The sequence below is a fragment of the Tauraco erythrolophus genome, chromosome 7 (genome assembly GCF_009769465.1).
Source record: "Tauraco erythrolophus isolate bTauEry1 chromosome 7, bTauEry1.pri, whole genome shotgun sequence".
Taxonomy (NCBI): Eukaryota; Metazoa; Chordata; class Aves; order Musophagiformes; family Musophagidae; genus Tauraco; species Tauraco erythrolophus.
The window spans coordinates 44,339,453-44,365,471 of NC_141471.1; the positions used below are offsets into that span (position 1 = coordinate 44,339,453).

Sequence of the window (26,019 nt, forward strand, 5' to 3'; positions counted from 1 at the left end):
TCTAATACTTCACTATGTCTTCAGCGGTAGCTATCTCAGGATATCAAACATTGGTTTAAAACATTACTTAAACCACTGACAAAACAACACAGCAAAACCTGACATGGACTGTAGGTGAGTGAAAGGAAAAGGCCACCATTTTTGACATTTTGCTTATATATTATATTTTAAAACTATATTCCTTTTTAATTATACAAATGATGGTTAATTAAAGATTTTTTTTGCTGGCTTGAGTTAAAAGTTAAAAATGCCAAACAAGAAAACAGTCACAACTGAGAAGAAGTAAAACATGCAGGCAGAGGTAAAAGTTATCATATTCGTTTGTGCCCAAGTTATGTGCCAAAACCATCGCAAGGCAAGTGATCCAGATGCAGAGAGCATCACACGTGGACAGCTTAAATTTTGATAGTTGCCTGGTGTTTTGTCAGTATTTTCCTCTGTCTTCTTTTCCTGGCTTTCCTGCACTTCTAAGTCCTCCTCAGGTGGGTGGATTATTACTGAAGGAATACCATCACTGGCAGGTGACACCAGCAATTCCTTGCCCTGAAGTGGACTTGGCTGGGCACTTGTGGTTGGTGGGTGGCTGGAGGTAGGACTGGACGGTGGTGTGTTTTGAGGGGTAGTTACGGGGGTGGTACACCTTGAGGTTGCAGGGGTTGCAGCTCTTGAAGAAGGAAGAAGGTAATTGAGAAGAACTGACAAACGGTTTTCTCCTCTCAGGGAAATATTTGAGGCAGAGAGACCTGTTCGCAAAGAGTGGCGGGAGGCTGAAAGGCCTTCCCCTGAGATAAAACAAATGAAACACCATGAGGCTTACAACAGGAATATACTGAAAACAAACAAAGAAAAAAAATTCCCAACAACAACAAAAAACAACAGACAAATATGCATTAACAATTTACATAGTAAATTGCAAGCTTTACAGGCCAAAAGTGTCATACTCATGCAAGTAAGACACGATAAGAGCAAATCTGATTTCAGGCATTAGAAGTCAGAAATTACTGATGAGTACTAATTAGAACGCTAAAGATATGTTGAAGAAGATATTATCTTAAAGTCAGTAAAATTTGTTAATATAACCAAAAAAAATTAGAACTCTTAAAACCAACTCTTAAATTTTCCTAGAATTTCTCATTCTAAATTGCACAGCAGCTGCCTTTAACACCATTCAAAAAACACACTTACAAAAATCATTAGCAGTCGAAACATTATAAGACTACACAGTTAACTCTATCCATTATATACAAACAATTGCTAATTTTTAAAATTAAAATATTTTCAATGTTAACATGATTAAACCTATCTAATCATGTTAAATGCAACTGTCTTCCAATAGAAGTCTTATTAAAACAAGATGTTTCCTAGTCAGCTGTAGTTTCTATATAGATCTGAAGAGGGCATGAGGACGAGATAGATAGTTCTTTCTCCATTTCTTCTTGCCAAATGTCCCTATTTGCCTAAAATCACATACATTTCTCTAAAATCCATTGTTACTTTTCTTGCCCTATCCTGTCTCAATGTCCCACTATTTTCATATAAAGAGAACATACATAGTCTTGTCATGGTTCTTGCAGATTTAAGTTTGCAATGGATTGCAGTTCTTCCTTGAGCAGGAAAAGAGACTGTCTATCCTCCTATCAGCACTTCCACAAGAAGGTTTGGTGATTCCATTCTTCTTGTTAATGACAAACACTTTTCCTGAGATAGTAGTCTCCTTGAGAAGAGTACTGATTACTTTTCCTACAATCCCTGAAATCAAAAACATGCTGTTTTCATGTACCATACCATCAAGTAAGAAAACAGCAAAATAGACACGTTTATACTGGGGCACTACAGGGACCAATACATTGAACAACCCTAGAATAATTTACAAGAAGGAGGTGCAGAAAGCATGCCTAGGTAAATGTCACATGTTTCCTGCCCCCCTCCCCCAATGGAAGAGTGGATCCTACAGATATAAATCGAATTTAAATTAAGAACAAAAGCCTCGAAGATCAACTATTAAAACTGCGGTTAAGTCAAGAGGACCAATAAAGTAAACTGGTTGGTTTTGTCTATATTAATCACTACAGTAACAACAAGACTTCTGTCAGTATATCTGTGACGAATCATGAATATGAGATGTCCTAATGCACAGAGGGGTAAAAAGGAGCCTAAAAAGTATTACGCACATGCATATGTTTGTTTTACCGGTTTATTAGAGGGTAACCACCAGATTATAAAGATAAAGCAAATCTGTATACGCTAGCAAAGAGTTCATCATGTTATATTGGTTTCTTATTTCAGCACGTATCCCATATTCTGTCCTAGGAATAGTATTAAGAATAAAATGCACTGGAAGGTGGAAGTGATACATGAAAAGTAACTGACATTCACCTCAAATACAAAATTCTCAGAATTACGATTGCGGATATAGGTGTTCAAGGATGGGTAAAACCAAGTTTATACGGGAAATTTTCACAGTAAACAAAACAGGAAAGTCAGAAGCTATAAAAGAAATTATGCTCTTATATAAATCAGTTGTATTTTCATTCTAGAAAAAATAATTCTGAAGCTACCAGGGAAATATTTAAGGATGTATCATATATTCACTAGCTAATAAAAAGTATCAGCAAGCTTGGACATTTGCTGGAGCATACTCCAAGTATGTATCGAACTGAGAGCTCCCAACAACCACTTCACTAAGTGGATCATGTTCTAAGCAATGAGGCATCTTTCAAGACAGGAACGGAACTTCAAGAAGTGATTCATGAAATCAGTACTAAGTTTTCACTAGACTAAAAAATTTCAGTTGAAATTATGTGTCTTAGTTAATGCAAGGCAAAAGAAAACAAAGAACAGAGATAGAAATAGAGGCCATAAGAAATACATGAATAAAAGTACACTGCTCTGCAGTATATATTGCTCTTTGGACTTTGGAATTGGATGTTTAGAGTAAATGTATTGATTCCAGAATATTTTCAGGAATTGGTCCAATAAAAGATGTACAGCCTATGAAAACATTTCAATATCTTTCTGGTTTGGTGTCCCCCCCCCATCCCCCCCATTAGATCCTTCTCTACAAAACAAGGCAAAAATAAACAGTGTCCTAGCTAAAAGTAATTTCTTCACCATTACCATGGTGAACTTTTTCTAGTCGTATTAACGTAACAACACTGGATTCAAACACAGTAATTGTCAGCATCACAGAACTTGTGACATGATCGTAAAGTAAGTCTCCAGTATAAAGACTGAATAAGCAACTAGGATCCATCTGACAAACATGTAACGCCATGCCACAATGCTGAAATTCCTTAAACATTACACATTTTATTCAAACATATCCTAAAAAACATTAGGATCAAAGTAGGTCTATTTCTATACCTTCAAACAATAATGCATGCTATGTATACAGGCAGGAGTAGAATGTTTGAGTAAATTCAAAAGTATACAGAAACAGCACCCACAGCTACACATAACACACACACTGTTATCACTGGTTCTTTGCTTATCGAGAAGGCAACACTTATCTGCTATTATCAGTCGAATTTCCTTCATCTCCCAGTAAGAACATATATTTAACAGGTTAGAACAAACTGGACGCTACCACTTATCTCACCATTTCTTTCAAGCAAGTGAGGGTCAGAATGTTTCTTGCCTATATCTGCAAAAGACCGAACCAGGGGAATCCGATTGCTGAATTTTTTCTCATTCTGATGGTGGTGCCTTTTTAGAAGAGCCTCTCTCACATTCTCTCTTATGGATTCATCCAGCTGGCCAGAGGCAATCATGTTGTCCAAAACCATATCTACATAATAAAAAAAAAAAAAAAAAAAAAAACACACAAAGAAAATTACATATGTAGCTATCAAATCTCTCCTTCACCATACTAAAGCACTGTAGTTGCACCAAATAATAATAAAAAAAAAATCTGTATCAAAAAAAAGTCTTTTTCTTTAGCAGTCGTCTTCAAGAATCCACAGGAAATTTTCAAATACGTCACTAAACAAGCAAATGTGAGAATATGGAAAGTACAACATGGAGACCCAAAAGACAGTATTTATTAGTAGAATCATTTTAAGAAATAAGTTACTCAATATTTTATAATTTATTGTCATTTACTTCAACTTTCAACAGCAATTGCCTTTCAAAAAAAAGCACCTATGTATTCAACAACCCTTCACTAGAAGTGAACATACAAAGACAGAAATACAATGGGGAACAGACTTAAGACAGTCCTAAACTAGTGTTCCCTATTTTGAAAGTACACAACCATATAAAAGTGAGTTATTATAGAATGAGATGAATTCCCTAACTCCCCTGTCACCTTCAGATGTCCTAAGTTCCCGAGACCCTCTACTGAACTTCATGTGATTCATATGCTTTAGAAGAGAAAGTGTAAAACAAAAGCTAGTTACATCACCTAAAACTAACTAATCAGCCATGAAACATCATCAAGTTTTGAAAGGGCATCTCATCAGTACGCTCACACCAGGAAAGAAAGCCTGCATGTCTGGGAAAATATCTGCTGCAATTTCTTAGCTGTCTTTTTTTTAAACCCCCCAAAATCCTGCACAAATCAACACAAACCTATGTGACAATTTTTAAAATATATTTTGCCAGTCTTAACTGATACATGGACAACTTAACTGTACTGGTAAACTGCAATTACATGTAACTTTTCACAATGAAAAAGGTTATGGCTCAGAACACCTTACAAACAAAATTATATGCACCAACATCTGTCAGTACAGTGCAGCTTCCTTCTGCAACTGGCAACGCACAGCCTTTTGCTATGGCTTCTCAAAAGGAAACATGCCACCCTCTCCTGTTTTGAGTGAGAATCAGGATACCTACAAGGTACTCCTGGCTCAAGGAAACAAGACAATATATTTGTATATCAAGGATTGTATCCTACATTGTATGCTACGTGCTTCGTACTGTCGTCTAAAATTAAATTGAAACAAATTCATGCAATCTCTTGAGACATCCTAGTTCCAACTAAAATACCTGCTATTAAAAGAGTGCTCTTTACACAGAATTAAGCAATAACTATTTTTCTTATGTACTAAGATTATTGCTAAATTCAATTACTAAAAATAAATTATAAACCAAAACATTACTTTTGCAAACCATATATTGAACACTCTTGCTCATTAAGTCAGGAAAACAGGCAGGAAATACCGATTTCCTGAGTGAATTTTGAAGATTCGAAAACAAAACAAGAAACCATTTCAAGCACTGCCAAAGTTTTTAATGCCAAAACACCTTGTCCTTCACATACATGTTGGTCAGCCCTAAGCCTAGCATGATTCTTGAGAAGGCGTCCCACTGTATGGTACCTGTAGCAAGAGATACCAGGAAAATTATGTAAAACTAGTTGAAAGGCTTTCAGGCTAAGTGAGCGTGTGTCTGTGTGTGTGCGTACACACACACGAAAAAGTCTTCAAAGCTGATTTTATAGTATCCAAAAATGACCATGTGATTAGTAAGGACACTCAACATAGTAGGTCAAACAACACCTACAAAATTTATTTCTGCTCACCTCTTATAAAGGTAAAAAATTACCAGATGTGCAGCAATCAACTGCACTAATGGCATCAAGTTAACATCAGCCAAGTTACGATTAATAATTATGGTACTAAAGTGCACAAATAAATCCTAAAACATTCTGGCAGATATTTACATTTCATCTGTAGAAACAAAGACAAAGAACACATTTAGATACTAGAACATAAAGGCAAATTCTGGGCCTTGTCCTAAAATTCGTAATAAAGGAGTTCCTACTCATCCAGTGTATCTCCTTGGAAGTGAAGTTTGTAGGATGAGCTCTTTACCACTAGATGAAGAAAACTGTAGTAAACATGCACATACCTGTTTCCTCAATATAGTATTTTCAAGAACATAATAAAACACCATCAAAACCATCTCAAGTTACAGATTAAAATTTAGGAATTTTCTTTTAAAAAAAGTTTTGTTGCAACCTGCTATCTCATCTAGTGTGTTCGCTCTCATGTCCAACATGACCGTCCCATTAAGAATACAGCTTCGCAGTTCAAAGAGACTGTGCAGAGACAAAGTCGCTACATAAGGCTTGCTCCATCGATCACCACCATCTTCAACATCCTCTTCAAATTTCAGCCACCTGGAATGCATAAATATACATACATTTATATTTGTCCTGGAAGACAGACAATTTGGCAAGCAGTCCCATTCTTCCCCGTGGCTTCTGTAAGACACGAAACAGGAAGATCATACCAGCTTTCACCTTCTCAGACAACCCAACTGATTGACAGTCATCACATTTTTATCAGGTCTTTTAACCACACTCAACTGTTTTAGTTTTCACTCATTTTGTTTCTTTTGGTTTGAACAATACCTGTCTGTTCACAAGTTCTTGTGAACAGTGTGGGATTGTTCCTTGTTACTTGATTTGCAGATCTCAGTTTCATCAGTATTTTAAGATTAGAAAGTTGTCCAAAACACACCGCATACCACGTTCAAGTCTCCTAAAGCGCTAAATCAGACATTTAAGAGCTAGGAATAAAAATATGTGTAACTATAAATTGATCTTGATTCTAAATCACAGGCATTATGCAAACTGAACTTCTGCAAAAGCTAGCATACAAAAAGGTAATTAGAAGTACTGAAAGCAGAAGAATTTATTACAATGTGTATGTAGAAGGAAGCAATTTAACCAACATGGGCCAAAAATAATCATGCCATTCTCTAATGTTCATGCACACAATTTGAAAAACCACTCACCAAATAGTACCTATGAAGAACATATGTAAATACCCAATTTTCTTCATGTTTGAGCGAAGAAATTGACACTAATGTATTAGCAGTAACAAAGCGAAGAGGTTTCTGCCTTTGCAAATACTGTGGTCCATTGCTGAACACCTGTATTTGTAGCTCTACCTTTCCCAATGCTTGGCATGATCAGTTTCAGCAAAGTCCACACAGTACCAGTAAGGCTGAGGATCTCTTGAGGAACCATATTGATTCTTCCAGAGTTGCACAAAAAGAAGAAAAGTTCTGACTTGCTGAGTGTGAATTGAGTAAACAGCTTCTATAGTTCATGAAAATTCTAACCTAGACCTGTTCTTTGAAATAAGATCACTGAAGATATACCTTGAAACAATCTAGTTTTAGCATACCTAGCTGTTTCTTTCCATTCATATTCTTCTCCATCCCTGAAGCAAAGTTCATCCATTTCAGTGAAGAGATCATGAGGAATGTGTTCATCATCATCTTCAGTACCCAAGATAAATTGCACTCGCTGGGATGGTGTGTCTTGAAGAGAAGGAGAAACCAAACGATTAAAAGAATTCACACTTCTACCATGCAAAAAACACCACACAACAGTTAAATCTCCTGCTCTCAGTTAGAAACACACAGCACAATATCCTCTTCAAGAGGGAAGAGGAACAAAAGAAACATTTAAAAGGAGGCCCTTTTAAAATTTTGGATTGTTTCTGAAAATAAAACATCTGGAAATTTATGTTTACATAACGCAATTAAGTATTTTTAGCTCTTCTATAGATTAACAATATTAAAACAAACATCAACAGCAAAACCGGTAAAAAAGTAAAAAGTAATATACCAAAGGACTAGAAACCTTGTTTTCACTTTGAGAACAAAATAAGTGACACCATCACAACACAGACACTAATTAAAGGGTGGGATCAAAAGAAAAAAAAAAATAATCCACCAAAAAACAGGTTGACAGAAACAAATAGCCTTATAGATTGGTTGCCCTAGTAATAATTCAAGATGCTAAATAACTACCGATTTTTTTGTTTGCTTTTGCTCTGCGTAGTGGGTAGTCAGGCATTCATATTGTTAGAGTAGCAGATTTTTTCAGTGGCCTGTTGCTGCTTACATAGGATGGAAAAAAATGATTAACTTTCTCGTTGCATGGTTGGAGCACTGTACATGAATTAGCACAGGGAAGTAGAAATTATATAGCTAAAGTGTTGAGGAAATATTTTAACTTCTTACTGTATAATGCCTAGCGGAACAAGCCCAGTAATAACTTGTAACAAAATTTAACTATCTTTATTGGTCAAATCTAAGTAGTGGACTTCTCTGCTCTGAGCAAAACTCAAAAAAAAAAAAAAAAAAAAAGACAAAATCACAAACACATTGTTTTAGAGATATTTTTAATACCTATACACAGATCTTTTTTCAACTTAAGGGAGAGCTTTCAAATTACAAGCGTTCAATGATGTAGTAATCGCAACATTACCTCAAGGAAGGTCAGAGATAAAAAATCCAGGTAAATCTCAATTTTAAAAATTGTACTTTGTTCACTGAAGCATCACTATCACAGCTGCTAGATCTAAACATACAGTTGTATGTTCCACTGCAGAAGATCGCCTTTTAGATTTAGACATAAGATCTGATTAAACCTTCATTCAGAATGGAATTTTGCTTTTGCATTGTTCTCACATACATCATCATCCAATAACGTAATTCTGAAATGAGCTCTTGAACATAAACAACATTCATTATCAATGAAGATCTACAGCAGATTGCTTCTGTCCCAAAACCAATATATCCCAAGAATCCTGCTGTATTCTTTGTATCCAGGACAGAGAAGTAACCAGAATAGAGAAGTGAATTTCTAACTATTTAATATTACTCGCTGCTTCAGAACCTGTACAGCAAGACTCTACAAACATAAGATCAAATGATTTGTATTTGGGAGGGGAAGTTTTGAAGATGTATGAAACTAAGAACTGCAAGAGAATGGTAAAAGCGGACTTGTCAAAGCATTCCCATTTGAAAACTCAATAGTTTCAGGGAACTGGCCCCACGTAGTCATGGAAAGGTGACAGTGAACAGCATGGTGTCCACACTTGAAATAGAACATCGCACCAGAACTTTCCCATTCATTACAGTCTAAGAATAAAAGTGGGTTTGAGGTCTTGAAGAAAAAATGCTAAAAAGACTGCCAAGTAATTTCATTTCAGAGAATGATATGACAAAGTCATCATCTCTTGAGGATAAGGGGCAGGGCGGCAGTGTCTGATCCAAAACTAAAACTTAGGAGGCAGTACAATTCCTTTACTAACAGACAGCAAGAAGGCTGAAGTAAATATTTTCATAAAGCATTGATCAAATTACCATGGCAAATGTTGCTTCACAGCTATGCTTTCAAAACTCTTCAGTGACAGAGGAAGAATAACACAAGACTACACAATCTGAAAAAAGGTGTCTAATTTAAATAACAGATTTTTATGCTACAGGCAAGTATTACAAAGCTCTAGTCTAACCTATTCAGTGCAGGCTGCTGAACATTCACAGAGACACCTGGATGTAGTCCAACAGCTTATGATTTAGATAAAGCACATCCACAAAATCTTTGCTTGATTGTACATAGAAAGATATTAATTACAGTGAGAATAAAAGAAATAGCACAAAACAAACAACAATTAAGCACAGAGTAACTACTACAAGTTTATTTTCAAGAGACACAAAGAACTCATACAACAGATTTCTTACCATATGATGGAGATTCTCGGCCATCCTCTCTGTCAGTTTCTTTTTCTTTTTTTCTTCTGTGATGCCTGTGCCCACGATGTCTATGCCGTCGACGGCCTTGCTTTCCAAGTGGGACGTGAACTCCAATATACACAGCTCTGTGGCCTTTTCAGGAAAGTTTAAAAGGAAACAATTAAAACAAAAAAATTACCTCCTGCCCAAATTTAGTGTCTTAGTCAAAAAGACAAGGAGTTTGACAAAAAGAAACTCAAAAGCACTTCGCAAAAATACTTTTAGCGAACTATTATTACCATTTCCTTTCTGTCCTTCCCCAGTGTCAAGGATCTAGCGCTATACTCATTTACCTGATAAGCTGGACCATATTCTTATTAAGAACTCAGTTGTGAAACGAGTAATACAGAAACACAAGGTTGACCTGTAACACTGGAAGAAGCTACTTGGTAAACACAAGGGAAAGGCAGAGAGATTACATGCTACTCCTCTTGTTTGCAGGGATTCATAGCAGGATAATCATTACAATGGCAAGATATAATCTCCCAGTTCAGTTTATGAACTTCATTAAGAAATTACCCAACATTTAGAGTCTGCACTGAGTTTTCTCTGATTGAATGAACTGCCAATATTTCTTCAAGCAGCATGTGACACATCTAAGTGAACTTGATGTTCTACTATACCATTAATTTGGCATCAGTTTAGGAGCGTAAAAGGAACTTTTATTTGGAAATGTATGCCAAAACATCAAATAACTTAGAAAAGGCTGGGCGTTTTTTTTCTAGAATTTTTTAATAAATTTAGGTAGCATGTCCTCAAATTAACATATACTGCTATTTAAAACATGTACTTTCAACATCTTATTTTTTCCTTCGACCTTTGACAATAAGGCAATACTAGCGTCAACAACTTGGCAAAAGAAATCAATCAACAAACTGTTATGAACATATTACTACCATGTCTCCTGTAATGGTGTTAGTATATACAATAATCTTTTCAATTCCTTTTTAAAACAATCGCAGGAAGAGACACATTAACTGTACGCCTGGAGGTTAACACTAAATATTTTGTTTCATATTGTAGAAGAGTTATCACAGAAAACTGATATTAACAAAAGGAAAAGGAAGCGGTTTTCCAGCTCAGAGAGATGCAAATTCAGCAAATTTATAGCAGACAAGCAAGCCCTAGGAGCTGTGACTGTACACATGTATGCATGTAATACGTGTGTATAGCACACACACACTAGATTAAGGATATTGAAAAATTCTGGTGATTACAGAGCTTTAAAGAAGTAAAAAGTGGTATATCAAATTTGTTTTCCAGGGAAAGAATCTCTAAGCCCTATACAAAAAAACTTTTATAAAGCAGTATTTTTACAGTACTACAGAAGTAAAAAAGACCAAGCAAAAAATCAGGATCAAAGCACGAGTAACTTGAACATTTAATTAACTTGGTTAGGATTCCTTTTCAAATTACAAGACCTGATTCTTGACAGACTTCCAACACTAGTTTTGATTAGAGTCAACTGATTGGCACTATGACCAAATCTGAAATTAAGCATATTAAAAGCTATTTGTTTCCATGTAAGAGTGGAAAACAGATTAATTTGCTGAAGCATTCATCAGTCCTATTTATAGACAGAGACTTTTCTTTTGTGAGCTTCTTCCAGCAAGAACACTCAAGCCCCTGCCAGGCAGCCTGACCTCCACTCTCCACCACTAGGACACACAATGCAGTTCCCAGAGAAATTAATGCAAACCTGACACCTAAACGTAAATCAACGCCCTTGATATATGTTATGACTCGGTGGCACCATTAACAATGGTTATGTTATTGACACCATCATGATACAACAATCTGATGTGTAGGGAAAGCAGAAGTACTAGGTTCAAAAATAGCTGCATTACTCACCACACCCCACTCAAAGCTGTCTGCTGCAACTGAGTAGCCCATCACCCACTGCAAATGCTGTTAGGATTTTTGTTTTATTTACACATTCAATTAGCAAGTTTTAAACTATAGTTACATCTATAGTTAAACAGTTTTAATCGTTACAATATTTGATTTTTTGTAGGAGCTATTTTTTCCTAAGAGAAGCTAAAACATATTTCTAATAGACTCTTTTATATCATCATTAGCTTCTTTTAATATTCTTAATAAGACTGTTTTAAGCATGTGTTTTGATCATTGCACAAAAAAAATCTTCCAAGTGATTACTTTCTATAAAACTTCAGGAATCTGAAATTGTTCAAGGTTTTACTTCCTGAAAAATTAGCACTTCCACATTTTGGATTCTTGCTGTTCCCATAAACTAAGACAAAAATCCCGTGTTGCTTTCTGTACTAAAGAACAAACAAAAACCTCATACAATTTTTTCAAGAACCTATATCTTAAACAATTCATCCTGCTATTGCAAAAATTCACATTTGTAATAGTGTGATCATTTCCATAGTCAAAGACCATGTTGCTGCATGGAGGAGAGGTGGAACAAGGGAACAAGAAGTCTATCTTCTATGACAAAACCGCAGGCTAACTGAAATTTTTCCAATAGAAAAGTTTGGAGGTGAGCAGATACATTGCAAGGAACAGGTAAAAGCTAGGGAGAGCCAAGCTGAAATAACCAACAAATCAAAGGTGTTTTTAAACAACCTGCAACTATAACAAATTGCTTTCCTACCCAAAATGCACTGACTTCTCAGTTACCGCTATATCCAGGTTCAAGGCACACCGAGCAGGCACTGCCAACTTAGTCCTCAACCTGGGCAGCCAGCCCACAACCTACAACATTCGGTACTACCTTCTACTCCAGAATGAAGCTCTCTTCCAAGAAAGTACCTTCTTACTACCCCAAAAGGCCAGGGTATCACAAAGACAGCGGAACAGGCTAGCAATGGGTTATCCTACCCTTCAGCGCACGCAGCCCAGAAGCAACTATTGTGTGAATGGCTATTCCCTCCTGTAGGCACTGTCTTGCAGGCAAATACAAAACAGGAATACCTTCCCATGATCACTTCTGTATATGTCAAGTGATCAGACTGCTACACCTGCAATTTTATTTTGGGTCTAATGTAAAATGCTGATGAGCAAGATGATTTTCAGTGATTTTTAAGTAAAATGCATCACAATCAAATGTAATTCAATCAGAATAATTTCAAGAAAAAAACTTAATGTTGAAAAAGAGTCTCTGAATTTTTCTCTGTTTTTCGGAGCAAAACAGAGGGTGGTAATAGAATAAGCCAAGGAAAGTTTGGCTATTGCAAACAGCAGCTTATGAGTGCACCAGACTGTTCCTTAAGAAAGGAACCTTTTTTTTTGTATCATGGACATTCATAAACAAAGACAGCTCCTCTACTACCTAAGAAATCCAAAACTATTGCTGTTGAGTATACTACCACGATTACCCAAAAAAATACGTTACAGGTATATTCAACTCCAAAGGGCAGGACAAAACTGCATTATAGAAGTTGGACAAGCTCAACCTTAATTCTAGCCCCACAAAGCAAAGCACTGAGAAGCCCTCTAAAATAAAGACAGCTGTATTGAGTAGGTCTGTGTTCCCTTAAGTTTCATTATTCAGATAGGAGTAATTAATGTTTGCAGACCAACAAATAAAGATTTACTTACAAACACAATTTACAAGTAAAAACAAAACAAACGCAATCCGCACAAGCACAGGGATTTTTTTCTTTTGTTCCCAATGAATTGGGCAAAACAACTTACAGTTCCCTTCACCCTGGCTCCACACACACAAAAAAAAGTCAGAAAGACAAGTAATATAATAGCAATGGAGAAAAGGTTAATTCTAAAAAAGGCCAGAACTGATATTAATAGTGCCAGTTTTATTTCCAAAAGGAACACAACCTTTTACTTGAATATTGTTTTTAAAAGCGTGAAAGGTAGAGTTGTATGTGTGACCTTCAAAGCTTTATTCACACTAACGTCTGTACCATAGTACCACTCTCAAGCAAAGCTTATTATAGAATTACTTTAAACCAATAATCAATCAAATTAGTAGACTGCCTGATACTAAATTCAGTAATACAAAGCTCAAGAGATAATTATTCATTTTAATCTAACATGACTTCATCCAAGCTTAGCTGTTCAAATCCACCAAGAGTATTTATTACTTAAGGGCTTTATCAGCATGAAACAAATTTAAATGCGAGGTGTTTGCAACATGTCTCCATCACATGGTTTGTCTTACTCCAAAAGTCCGTCTATATCAAGTCCTATAAAATTAACAGAAGAGAAAACGCTGTTTACGTTCCTTAATTTCTCCCCAAAGCCCCAAGAAAATGTTAATAGAAGACTTCTAAAGTCTGATTGCACACAGAACTTTGTTCTAACCATCATTTTGTTAGCTAGACGCCTTTTAAGCTTCACAAAAAGGGCATTCTTCCCCATGTTAATAAGGGAAAGCAAACAAATTAAAATTAATATCTATGTGAATTCTCAAATCTTGTTACTTCAAAATTGAACTGCAGAAATCATATATTAATTATGGATGTAAGGGACACCTGGAGGCAGGCTATTTGGTCCAGTCTTGCCTAAAGTACAGCCAATTTCAAAGCTGAAGCCACCTTTTTGATCAGGCTGGTCAGGATGACAACCAGCCAAGCTCTGAGTATCTGTAAGGTCAGATATTCCACAGCCTCTCTGGGCAACCTATTCCAACATATAACAACATACTGCACAAAAAAAATTCCTAATATCCCATCAGAACTTCCAATACTGCATCTTGCATATGTTGCCCCTCACCGTTTCACTAGGCACCTCCAACAAGAGTCTGACTCCACCTTCTCCATAAGTTCCCAACAGTCTGCTGAAGACAAAAACTTCATGAAAGTTTTTACATGGAAGCTTTTGTTTAATCAAATAATGTCATAATGTACCTTGTCCCAGATGGAGCTTTCCAGTATGGAAAAACTGGAGGATCTGCCAGAGAGATCCTATCTGCTCTTTAAGACAATAAAACTGAAAAAAAAAAGCAGCTGTCAAAAAAAAAAAAAAAAGCAGCTATGTGCTGTTCAGTGTCTTGTAACTTCACATCCCCAGATACATTATCCTAGTAGGAAGCATTTGAAATCTATCATCATCTCATGCCTTTACGTTAATTCCCCTTATGTCACAGAAACTACTTGTGCACACAGAAATAAGCTCAACGCAATTTATTAGCACAATTTATACCTTTCCTGCCACAGGTCTGCTCTGAAAATAGAAGCACATAAATGGGAAAAATAATCTTAAGTGGACAGAAGTAATAAAGAGTAAGAACAAGAAAGTATTTTCATGTCCCAAAAAACTTCACAGCCCAAAGGTCTTCTCCAAATATCTGGTGAAACTTAAGGAGCAAGTACAACCCTTCATTTACATACGTCCCCTTTAAACTGTTGTTTAAAGTTAATTTATTTATAATGAAAATTCACTCAAATCAGTAATTCACTGAAATACACCTACTACGCTAATTCTCTAGTTTTCCAGTTAAAAGTAATGACACATTTCTGAAGTATGTAGTTAAATGTACAATTTAACATTGACAGTGAAGTTCTTTGTGAGACACAAACTAAATACTTCAAAATAAAGAGTAGTATTTTAGCCTATTTTATGAACTTCTCTCACACAAAACACTCCCAAGAAACAGTTAAATTATTTTCTAAGGAATTAATGTAGTAAAAGTGAATATAAAGTATTTGAATATAATCTCAGTCCTCCGTGCATGAATTTACTATTTAAAAAGTCCTATTATTACCAAGGATTCTTTTTCTATGCTTCATTAAAAAAATTATTTGGCAAAAACTCTCTTGCTTCCAGAAAAAAAAAAAAAAAAAAAAAAATTTTTCTAACCAAATCTATATAAAGTAGTACAGAAAATTCTTTCACGGGACAGTTACATGCCATAGCTGCAGCCCAAGGATTCTCCATAGTGCAGCATATCTTATAATCCATTAAACCTCTTGGGCTTTATTCTGAAATCTCCTGTTGCTCCTACTAAGTAAGTATATCTGAGAATATGCTCTTTATACTAAAATACTTGGATAGATAAAATTGAGAAGCATAATCCAAACCCCTAATATGCATAGCATATGGTAAAGCAGCTCAGTAGGACTGTTTTCCCACTACACAATGAAAGACAGCATCATACTACACTGATCGGCAAAAGCAGTAAACGTCAGATTTCTCATTACACACAGAAGTGATTTTTTTCTGACTTAAAACCAAATACAAGTAGTGGTAGTCTTAAGAGAAAAAACACACTAAATCTTTCTATTTGACACAATCAACAATATTCAAGAAGGCCTTATCTGTAATTACATTAGACAGACAGGTAGTAACAGTAATAGGAAAAGCTTAGTGCCAGCTGACAGAGCTACGCAGGGATCCTGGCACGGTTCATCCACCCCAGGTCTTTGTGGCCCACTGCCAGCACCCATCTCTGTCCTGGGAAAGGAGCCAGCACTTGGTATCTGTGGGAAGGGGAACTAGCTGCCCTTGCATCCTACATCCAAGTCAGACCGTAGCTGAGCCCCACAATTTATGTGAGCTGAAGGTTCTTGGTCCAGCCTGTCTCTGCAGCAGAGCTCAGGAAAAAGGATACATACCCAAGGTAATTTTGAATAATTGTTTCTGTTGGAGGGGAGAAAATCTAGAAACATGCAATTCAAGCAAAGTCTCCTTAAGATCAAAGACTGGCCCTTCATCCACTAATAAAGAAAGCAATGTTCTCAGCATTTCACACATGACATATCCTGTAAGGATACAAGGCTTCCACATACATAACACTGTGCTTGTAAAACATTTCAAAAGAAATATTTGCAAAGAAGATTTTTCCCACTTCACCAATGGGTCACTAATACATTCTCATTACAAATTTGATCACATATCTCTCTTGTACAACTGCTGCACACATCTTTAAATGTATTAGCTTGCCCCCAAATGCATCTATTTCCTGATATAAGATACGAAAAATATTACGAAAGGAATCTTGCCTCACGTAAGGGTTTTCTCTTTCTGAGAAAAACTCAAATTTTCACACTGCCTTTATAAAATAAGTCTTCAGGAAAAAAAAAAAAAAAAACACCACACCCTCATGCTTTAAAAGCTTTTAACTGCTGTGAAACATTAGCTTTCCGTGAAGTGAAAATGGAGAAGTGATCCATTCAGAAAGACTTCTGACACAGAATCATAGAATGGTTAGGGTTGGAAGGGACCTCAAAGATCATCTAGTTCCAGCACCCCTCCATCAAGTCACAGGTTTAGCCAATTTTTGCAACAACTGATTTTTAAAGGGATTAAAAATAGTAGGATAAATGTTACGAAAAGCCATCAGAAATAATAGGCTGCAGAATCAAGTAGCTTCCTATTTCTTTTGCCTCATCTCAAAAAGCCTAATTTGAGCAACCTGGAGTCATCGAGTTCACTGAAAGTTTTAAGTTTCAATTGCTACCATTTGGTAAAACTTCAGGTTTACGGATGAGCTACTTGAATAACTATTTTATGTAGGTTTCAGATTATATAACTGCAGTTAGTTATCTTTTCACAACATTTCTGACAGTCAGAGTAGAAACAGTCCATGATGTTCTCAGAAACAAAGAAGTTTGAAAATAAAAAAAATGTTAGGACATAGTTTATGTTATAAACTTTTTTTAAAGCATTGCTTCCATCTTAGCCTATCTTACATTAAATATGTATTTTACATCTTTATATAAAGGCATTTGTTTTGAATGGCACCCATTTCAAAAACAACTCTGCTTTAAGAAGAATGCTAAGATTAGCACGGGCATTTTTCAAAATGGATTGTAAAGATTTAAGTATAAGAAAAGTTATTGCCTGCCACAGACGTTCTCATGAACTCATTCAAGTTTAAATGCTGATTCATTTCATTCAATCACATTGTCTACCTTCTAGCAATGTTTTTTCAGTTTTTTCTGTTTTGGAAGGTGAATATTAGATAATCTGGTCTTACTTGTTAGAAATTGTAACAATTCAAGGGTATGCATATTCATGCAGTACTGCCTTCTACACCTATAGAAAGAGTAGCTGCATACTGAAAAACTTACGCTTTGCTGCATCACCTCCTTCAAAGATTACTTTCACTTAAGGTTTAGTATTTATACAAAGATCTTCTACTTCAAATTTCAGCTAGACAAGAAGGGAAGCATAACTAAAATGAATTTTATTATTCCCTACTCATATATTCCAGTTCCCACGCATAAGTTCCTGAAATTACTCAAGTCTGCACTTCCCATTAAGCAACATCTAGATCGTAATATTAAATAGATACGTCATTACAAAAGCTGCCTTCACTGAGAATGTTTTCCTTTAATGCAGAACACCATACACATTTATACATCATACATACACTATACGTCTTTAAAACAAACAAAAAAAAACAAAATAGTAATGCTATTGTTACTCTAATAAATGACTTGCAATATATGAAAAAATGTTGACTTAGTTTCAGTATGAATAGTACTATCCAGTCCCAACTCAGTCAGAAATATTGTAAATTTGGATAACATCTTCTTAGCTGTATAAAACATCCTGTCAACAGCCATTCATCAACTGGAGTATGCAGAAGGGTTCCTTAGCTGTTGAGACCATTCCACGAATAAGAAATTAACAAGTGTCTCAAGGACACTCATTAAGAAGATCTCTTTGTAGAATAATGAGTAATTTTCCTCAAGGATGAGGACAACAGTGGTTTTGCTTGCTCTTGGTTCAACCCAAACTAAGAAGCAGGCAACATCGTTCCAATTCAGGGATACCACTAGAGGATGGATGAAAGGTAGTCTGCAAGAATCATTAATGACCATCCTAAATTATTTTTGTTTTCAGAAGCAGTTACACATTTTTCTACTTTTTGACCCTATAAAAAAATACAACTTCATGAGAACCAGCATTTCAAAATTCGGTTCTTTTCTAGACCATTAAGAGGTCTCTTAAAGGTTCAAGCACTTGTTCTGTAGTTTGAGAACCATAAGAAACCTGTTCTATACTGCCTGTCTAAATTAGTACAGCCTATTACAGAACATAAAAACGCAAATACTAAGCACAATCTTAAAGTGCTAGCAGCTACAATGTCCTGTTGTATTACTTGTGTTTATCTGCTCCAGTAAAACTTGTTTTCTCACAAGATTTTACAGGAACTATTCATGGGTTTTTGAACAGTTGTCAATCAGACGCATCTGAAAGGTAGAATAACAGTAAACCTGTCTCCTGAAAAAAAATCTTAGCAGTACATTCTATAAGTTCCCATATAAATTCTCTTAGTTCCCCAAAGCCCTTTCATAATAATGAAATAATTTCTAACTACTCATAACATATTAAACTGCAAAATACTTGTAGAGCAAGTTTTCTACTTAGAAATACAGTATCACTTCTAGAGGGGAAAAAAATGCAGGATTATTTAATCACCTGTCCTTATCAACTAAAATTAACTGAAAAGCACAGCTCTTTTCTTAAAGGAAAACTGAGGCTCTAAACCATCAAGGTATCAGAGATAATAGGGTCACTTGAAATGTAAACACTACTTTTACCTGCCACAGGATAGTGAGAGTAGAGTAGCTATTAGATCATCTTAACTCTTGAAAGCTGTTTCTTGGATTTATGCCACAGAAAGCAAGTCTATTGGGACACACACTCTTGACCTCAGATTGTTTCTGGAACAAGACTTCTGTTATGTATAAACTCCTTATCTTTACTATGCCTGTAACTGGTCTGCTAACAATAACAGAATATATCCCTTTTCCCTTAAACTGTATCTAGTAAATGTATCCTCAAATCAAGGTGGAAAACCAGCTACACATTTAATAAGATAAGTCCTGGTAATATCAAGCCAAACATACTAACTCAGGTTTAAGAAAGCCTTAGTTAAACATGGTTCTTAACAGAAAATACCTTTTAAAAGATGGCATGAAATACTTCTGCCATTACTATTCTTGTCTTACTTCCAACTCCTGCCTTACTTTGTTATTACTCTCATTCATTATAGCTCAAGAGTCTGGCATCAAGTTGAGAACATTAGGTGCTCTTAAAAGTGTTATTTTAAGATGTTATTCCCCGCTCTAGCTCTTCTGTAAACTGACATTCGTTATTTCAAAGTAAGGCCTTACAGCTTCAGTAAAGAGCAGTACCTTTATATAGTACACACACAGTCTGCCCACAATTGCAGTTTACCATCTCTACTCCTTTCTTTTTTACAGGAAGAGAGTTACAAAACAAGTAGCCTGTGCCTAACCATTCTAACCTAAACACTGTCACTCCAGATATGTACCACACCTTCCCAGCCACCATAAATAGAACGCAGAGCTTGGGAAAACTTGGAGTTGGGGCTTCCCCTTTAGCATCTGGCCCTCTTTCCATTAATATTTCACCACAAAATTTCCAGAAAATAGAAGTATCCAACACTGACAACATGAACAAACCTTTGCTTTAATATTAGTAGTAAAATTATGCCTTCTACAGCATCAAACCAATCAACATTAGTTTGTACAGGCTTTAAAGCAATTAAGTATCACCTGCACATGCTGGCTCTTAAAGGGGCTTCACATCATAGCTGAACCGAATTAACTGCTTGCTGTCTCATCTTGAAAGTGAATCAACACACACTCCTGGGAAGACTCCAAATTCCTAGAATTCCTTTTCAAGTCCCCAGAAAAACAAGTCGGAAGACCGAAATGAAACAGTTCCAGGTCTTAAAATACTTACAGTACCTAATGCTTGACTACAGGTCTTCCGAAGCCTACAAGAAAATGTTCCCAAGACATTTGGGAAATGAAGTAATGAAAAACAATACTACCCAGAGGTTTTTTATTGCTTGCAGTCAACAGTTCCATTTCTCCCCCTGTAAGATTTTAATAACAGAATTAAAAGCAAAACCCCAAAATCCCACATACCTACTTTAATTATAATAGTTTATAAATAATCATCTCATAAACAGAGCTGTAAGTTCACATAAATTTATTCTTTAAAACACCCTGAATCTAAAGAATCTCTTTTGGTGAATCTCAAAAAGAATAACTCTTTGAGTCATAACCAATCATACTTACATACCCTTCTCTTTTGTACAGGAAAGGAAAAACTTCTTGTTCTTACTTTAGAATAGTTTCCACTGACAGAAGTCAAAATACATGCCGTCCCTCCCTTTTCCCATCCTACCTTTTAAAAAAAAAAAGCAAACCACACACAAAAAAAAACACACACAGAGGGGGCCCATTTTCTCACAAATATTTAAGGTAGTATAAAATATATGTAATCACAAAAAATAATTCCTAATTATGTGTGAAAATTCGTGCCTACATGAAGCTTCAGATACATGACACTCCTCCTGGAATACATTTGTCTTGTCAGATGCTTCTTATCCGTTGTTTAACCTCTGCATAGCCAGCCCTTTCTTGCATTGAGACACTTACACTGGGTCACTCCAAAGAGAGTGAGAGGTAGCTGAAGGAAAGGTAAGGCTGCATGGCTAAGAGCAAGGTGAGGACAGTGAGACCTCCTCATCTTCTCCTTTCAACAGCTGTTACATTGACTCAATTGCTCATGAAACAGAAGTCTTGGTTTCACCTTAATTTATCCTTTGGCCATGGGTAAGACAGGGATATTTTCCACACTCAGCAGTACAACTGCTTAAATTGCCTCATACAGCCTGAAACCCCTGCCTTTCCACCCAGCATCTTGTGTAACTACAGCGTTGCTCTAGCTGAAGCACTCCTGTGAACGTGCTACAAGACCAGGGAAGTGACCTGGCTACAAGTTCCCATGTCATTCTTCGCAGTTGAGGCATTACAGCTGTTCATGCTCCTGTACAGCAAACTACTCCAGTTGAATGCCTACCTCCCCTTAACTCCTGCCTCCCTGCAAAACACACACATGCTTTTTCTGGGTCAACTCCCAAAGAAAAATAAGAGAAGGAAATGAAGGAGGAAACAGCTTAAATCTGCACTGAAGATTTAACTGCAGAAAGAGACAGGCAGTGGTTTCACCACAGCTCAACCCTATTTAAATTGGCATTGTTGCAGCCTCCACCACTGCATATGGTGGAGGCTCATATTCACACTTCCTTCCTCTGCTCAACACTGGCACACATCCATCTGTGTGGCAAACTGGTTTGAGGTGCTCAACTGCCAAGATCTTTCTTCTTATTTCCCTCTGTCAGGACTGCTACCTTTTCTGCTGGTTTAACATACTTAACCAGGCTTACAGTATGGTCAGACAAACCAAAGTGCCAGTACAAGACAGAAAGCAGTAACAGACTGGAGGGAACAGGGCACGAGTATAACTGCAATGGCAGCAACTTTAATCACTTTAAACTGTCTCTTGTTAGACAATAGTATAAGAAAACATGACAGCAACCTAAATCAACTTTCCTCAGCTAGAAGCTGCTGCTATAATGGCTTTCTGGTGTTCCGAAGCAGTAAGAGTCCGTACTGTCAGGAAATACTACTTAATGAATCTACTGACAGTCCTCTAGTGTTCTGCAAGTGTTAATTAAGCCTCAGAGCATTATATGGTAAAGGTGAACAAGTAAGATTTTAACATTGGATCTCTCGAGGTTTTTCCTCTGGCTTCAATAAACAGAACCCACAAATTGTCATTCCAATCTACTTCCTTCTCAAGTCAGTAAGAAATTGTATCTTAGATAAGTATCTAGTTTTGCATTTTGCTATATGAAATAATTCAATGCCATTTTTGTTCCTAAATGCAGAATCCTGAGTCAAATAGTGAAGACTAATAGGATTCCATAAGGCTTTAACTAACTGCAGATTGCAGAATGTACAGTTTACCATGGAACTAGAAGCACTGTTATCTGTTCAGACTATCACTATTTAAAGTGCATGACCACAGGCACAAGGGCACTTAACTTTCAGAAAACAAAAACATTTCCCTCATGGCTCCTGTTCCCTGATTTTCAATTTGGTACAACTTGACATTGTTCATACTGGGAAATTATTTACTAACAGCAATCATTTTATCAAACCTACAATATCAGAAACAAGCTTACCTTGGAAAGCTTCATAAATACTTTTTTTTCATATTTTTTTCTGTGACAGTTTTGAATAACTGAGTATTTATTAGCATGGACAGAGACTGAAAACAGCACAGGTCATCTGCCATTCACTGGTTTTATTCCTAGAATTTCATGATGGCCATAAAATTCTGATTCCTTTTAGCAATACTAGTTGCACCTGAAGGAAAATAGATCTTTTATCCCGAGGCAAAAAATGAATGTTAAGCAAACAGAAGACCCCCACGAACTTACTCTCTAGTTCTTCTTTCTCAAAGTTTGTATTGATAGTAGAGCTGATTTTGCCCATATCCACAACAGCTTCCTCATCATGACCCTGAAGAAACAAGACACAAGTTTAATTTAAAACTAAACAGAACTAACTTTTTCTAAATTCCTAAATATATTCTGCAGTTCTGAAGCTGTTGTCAAAGTTTTCTAAAACAACACATTTTTAACCTGTTAGAAAGAGAACGTCACTGAAAACCTACCCACCAATTCTTCAAGAAAACATTACACTGTATTGAAAGAAAAACAGAGTCAATCAACAGATATACTAAATACCATTCTATTTCCTTTTGCAATATTCTTGATGTCATCGTATCAAGAATCAGGACATAAATCTCAGGAGTGCAATATTTGTTTACATTCAACAGCAACAAATCTACTTCAGTAAAACAACTAGCAAATTTATAAAAAGTTACGTAAATTAACATTCAGAGATCTCAAACCCATTTGCTTAGGGGACAATTCCTGTGTGAGATTTGCCAGCACAAGTACGAAGCTTTTGTGAACCAAAAGTTATATAAAGGGGTGGCAAAAGAGTTAAGTTACACAACTTGGGGATCTCTCTTAGATCAACAGTTTTGGAAAGATCAAAATAACTGTTTCACATACTCAGGTTTCAACAGATAGCTTGTTAACCACACCCCTATCTAATTCACGTTTTTTATGCACAAAGTTAGAAAACAGCAGTGGCAAGACGATCCATTCAGATTCCATTACTACTGAAACCATACCACCCGTAACACAAAAGCACAGTATTTGAAATAGACATAGGCTCAAGAATGAGGCTTATCTCTGAACATGCCTTCTAATCCCATTTAGCACATCACTAAAGCAGACCTTTAAACACTGCCTTTTGCTCAATCTTGACAAAAATAAACCGTAAAATAACTGAGCAGTAGAAATCTCATGATCTCAGACTTGACATGAAAACAACACTAAATTGCCTTTCGCCAAACGTTTGCCTTCCTTAGAACACAGTTCACTTTTCACGGAATCACAGAATGTTAGGGATTGGAAGGGACCTCAAAGGATCTAGTCCAATCCCCCTGCCAGAGCAGGACCACCTAGATCAGATCACAAAAGAATGCTTTTAACAGCTTACAAATTACAGTCTCCAGGTAGAACTGGTTATCGAAAAGAACTGCTGCCTACCCGAAGGTTAATGCTTTACTCTACATCTGCAACGGCAAGCTAACTGCTATAGAATACCATCCCTGCTCTTTCTGCTCCCTTGGGCACACACATTTTTCCTCAGAGTCAGACATATCGGTCATGAAATTGGATACAAACAGCTGAAGTAATAGATTATTGTTTATTTATTAAACAACTTAATTTGGTTTCCATTGATCAGTTCACCAAACTGACTTGTTTTGCGGCCACACAACAGCTAGGTCTACCACAGATAAATCTGTTTGATCACTGCTTCTGACAGCACCCCACTGGTGCATTTACATCAATCAATGTGGGATCTGTGAGAAAGGTTTCATGAGGAAAAAATAGAAGCACAAATCAGGAGTCTTATAGGGACTGAGAACCCTAACAGTGTTGACATTCACCTAAACTTTGATCTTAGAATTACTCAATAGAGCAATGATTTAAATATAGAACAGGATTGTCATCTCACAGGGAAGTGACAAGGATGAAAAAAAAAAACCACATACCTGTGTAACAGCTATAAGTTAGAACATACTGTAGTAACTCCCACCAAAAAGAAAGAAAAAAAAATTTTGAACACATAACTCCTTAGTCTTTCTAAAATAGATACTTCTTATGGTATATTGTGCACACAAATACAAATACAAAAAATCCAAATCTTTGTTTGACTCTTGAGGAAGGTAGAATAAAGAATATGGAGATCACAAATGGCACATATACTAAAAAGAAACTCTTTCAGATAACGTTTAAAAAAAATAAAAACCACACAAAAAGGTTAAATGCTGTCAGACCACATAAAAAATAAAAGCAGTTGGCACTATCTAAATAAGCAAGATACAAAAGAAAAGAGTGGCTCACAGCAGAATAAACCTCTGGAAACTAGAAGTTGATTCTGAGCTGTGTCCCTAAGAATTGGATTTTCAAGAAAGGTGTTACACAGTAACGTAACTGTCCCTATTGCTGCATTGCAAAACTAGAGTTTTGCATGCATGTTAGAAAAATAAAAACTCCGGCACACTCCAGATAACTACAATTAAAAAGTTCAGATGATTAAATCGAAGTGATGCCTGATGGCCAAATCTACAAAAACATGACAAGAACCTATTAATAAAGAAGTGGCAGAAATTTAGAAAGCACCATGGTAATAAGGTGGGGGGGACGACAAGTAGTAATTTCTGTCCCCTATAGGTCAAAACTAAATTAAAGAGCCCTCTAGAAGATGCCTTCATAATGAAATTGGTCTCATTTCTCTGATAATCATTCCAAAGGTAAGGAAAAAACACAGCTGCAAAGAGAGTCGTGGCTCTTACCGTTACTGAAGATGTGTTTTCCAACACACTTGGGAAAAAAAAATTAACATGCATAAACCAACAGCAAAGAGAGGTCTCTAAGAAGCAGCATTAAAAAGCTTAATTTAATAATCTTTTGAGGCACCAAATAAGTACAGTAAAACATTAAACTGCATTGGTAAGGCTGTAACACTACCAAGGAGGAGTCAAGCACACTTAACTTCCGATTTATCTCAGTGACACAGAAGTAGAAAATTATAGGATCGTAGTACACTCCAGTTTACAGAAACAGATATACACACAAATCCTGCACATTACCAGAAAACTCAAAATAGACATGGAAATAGATGAAATAGATTAAGTATTATAAATCCTCTAAATTATCTTGAATGTCTTGTAACATGAGAAAAAAAATATTATGAAAAATGCTATCAAAAACTCTTCCACAATTAGCTTGATGGTTACAGCCATAAATTGCTGAAATATCCTGTACTTAACTCCCATCCACTGTCAACAGTCCTTTTAGGACACTTGGAAGCTTGCCAAACACAGTTTTTTAACAATAAAGGAAAAGAAAGTTTTTCTCCAGTTTGCACAGACTACTGCATACTAGTAGAAAATTACACACACAGTGTTGAAATAGACATGCAAGAAAATATTTTATAACCCAGTAACATTTTGAAATGGTACTTGCTGTATGCCTTATACCATGTTGTTAATATTTATCACTCTGCTTTAGGAACAGAGGTAATTTGCCAACCTTATACATACAGAAGCAGCCTTCAAAACCACATCGTGAAA

General features: G+C 36.1%; 1 protein-coding gene across 4 annotated transcripts in view; it reads right to left on the reverse strand.

Moving 5' to 3' along the window:
* Positions 1-26,019, reverse strand: part of SLC4A7 (solute carrier family 4 member 7) — a 62,087-nt gene that overhangs the window by 30,373 nt on the left and 5,695 nt on the right. For 2 of the 4 annotated variants that reach the window (XM_009990663.2, XM_086615196.1), the window contains exons 2-8: positions 24,465-24,472; positions 22,742-22,823; positions 9,490-9,633; positions 7,140-7,275; positions 5,964-6,124; positions 3,599-3,787; positions 414-782 (exon numbers count right to left, since the gene is read on the reverse strand). In XM_009990663.2, coding sequence (XP_009988965.1) covers positions 414-782; positions 3,599-3,787; positions 5,964-6,124; positions 7,140-7,275; positions 9,490-9,633; positions 22,742-22,823; positions 24,465-24,472 — 1,089 coding nt within the window. The remainder of the gene's footprint in view (positions 1-413; positions 783-3,598; positions 3,788-5,963; positions 6,125-7,139; positions 7,276-9,489; positions 9,634-22,741; positions 22,824-24,464; positions 24,473-26,019) is intronic. The other 2 variants (XM_086615198.1, XM_086615199.1) reach the window with 2 other exon arrangements.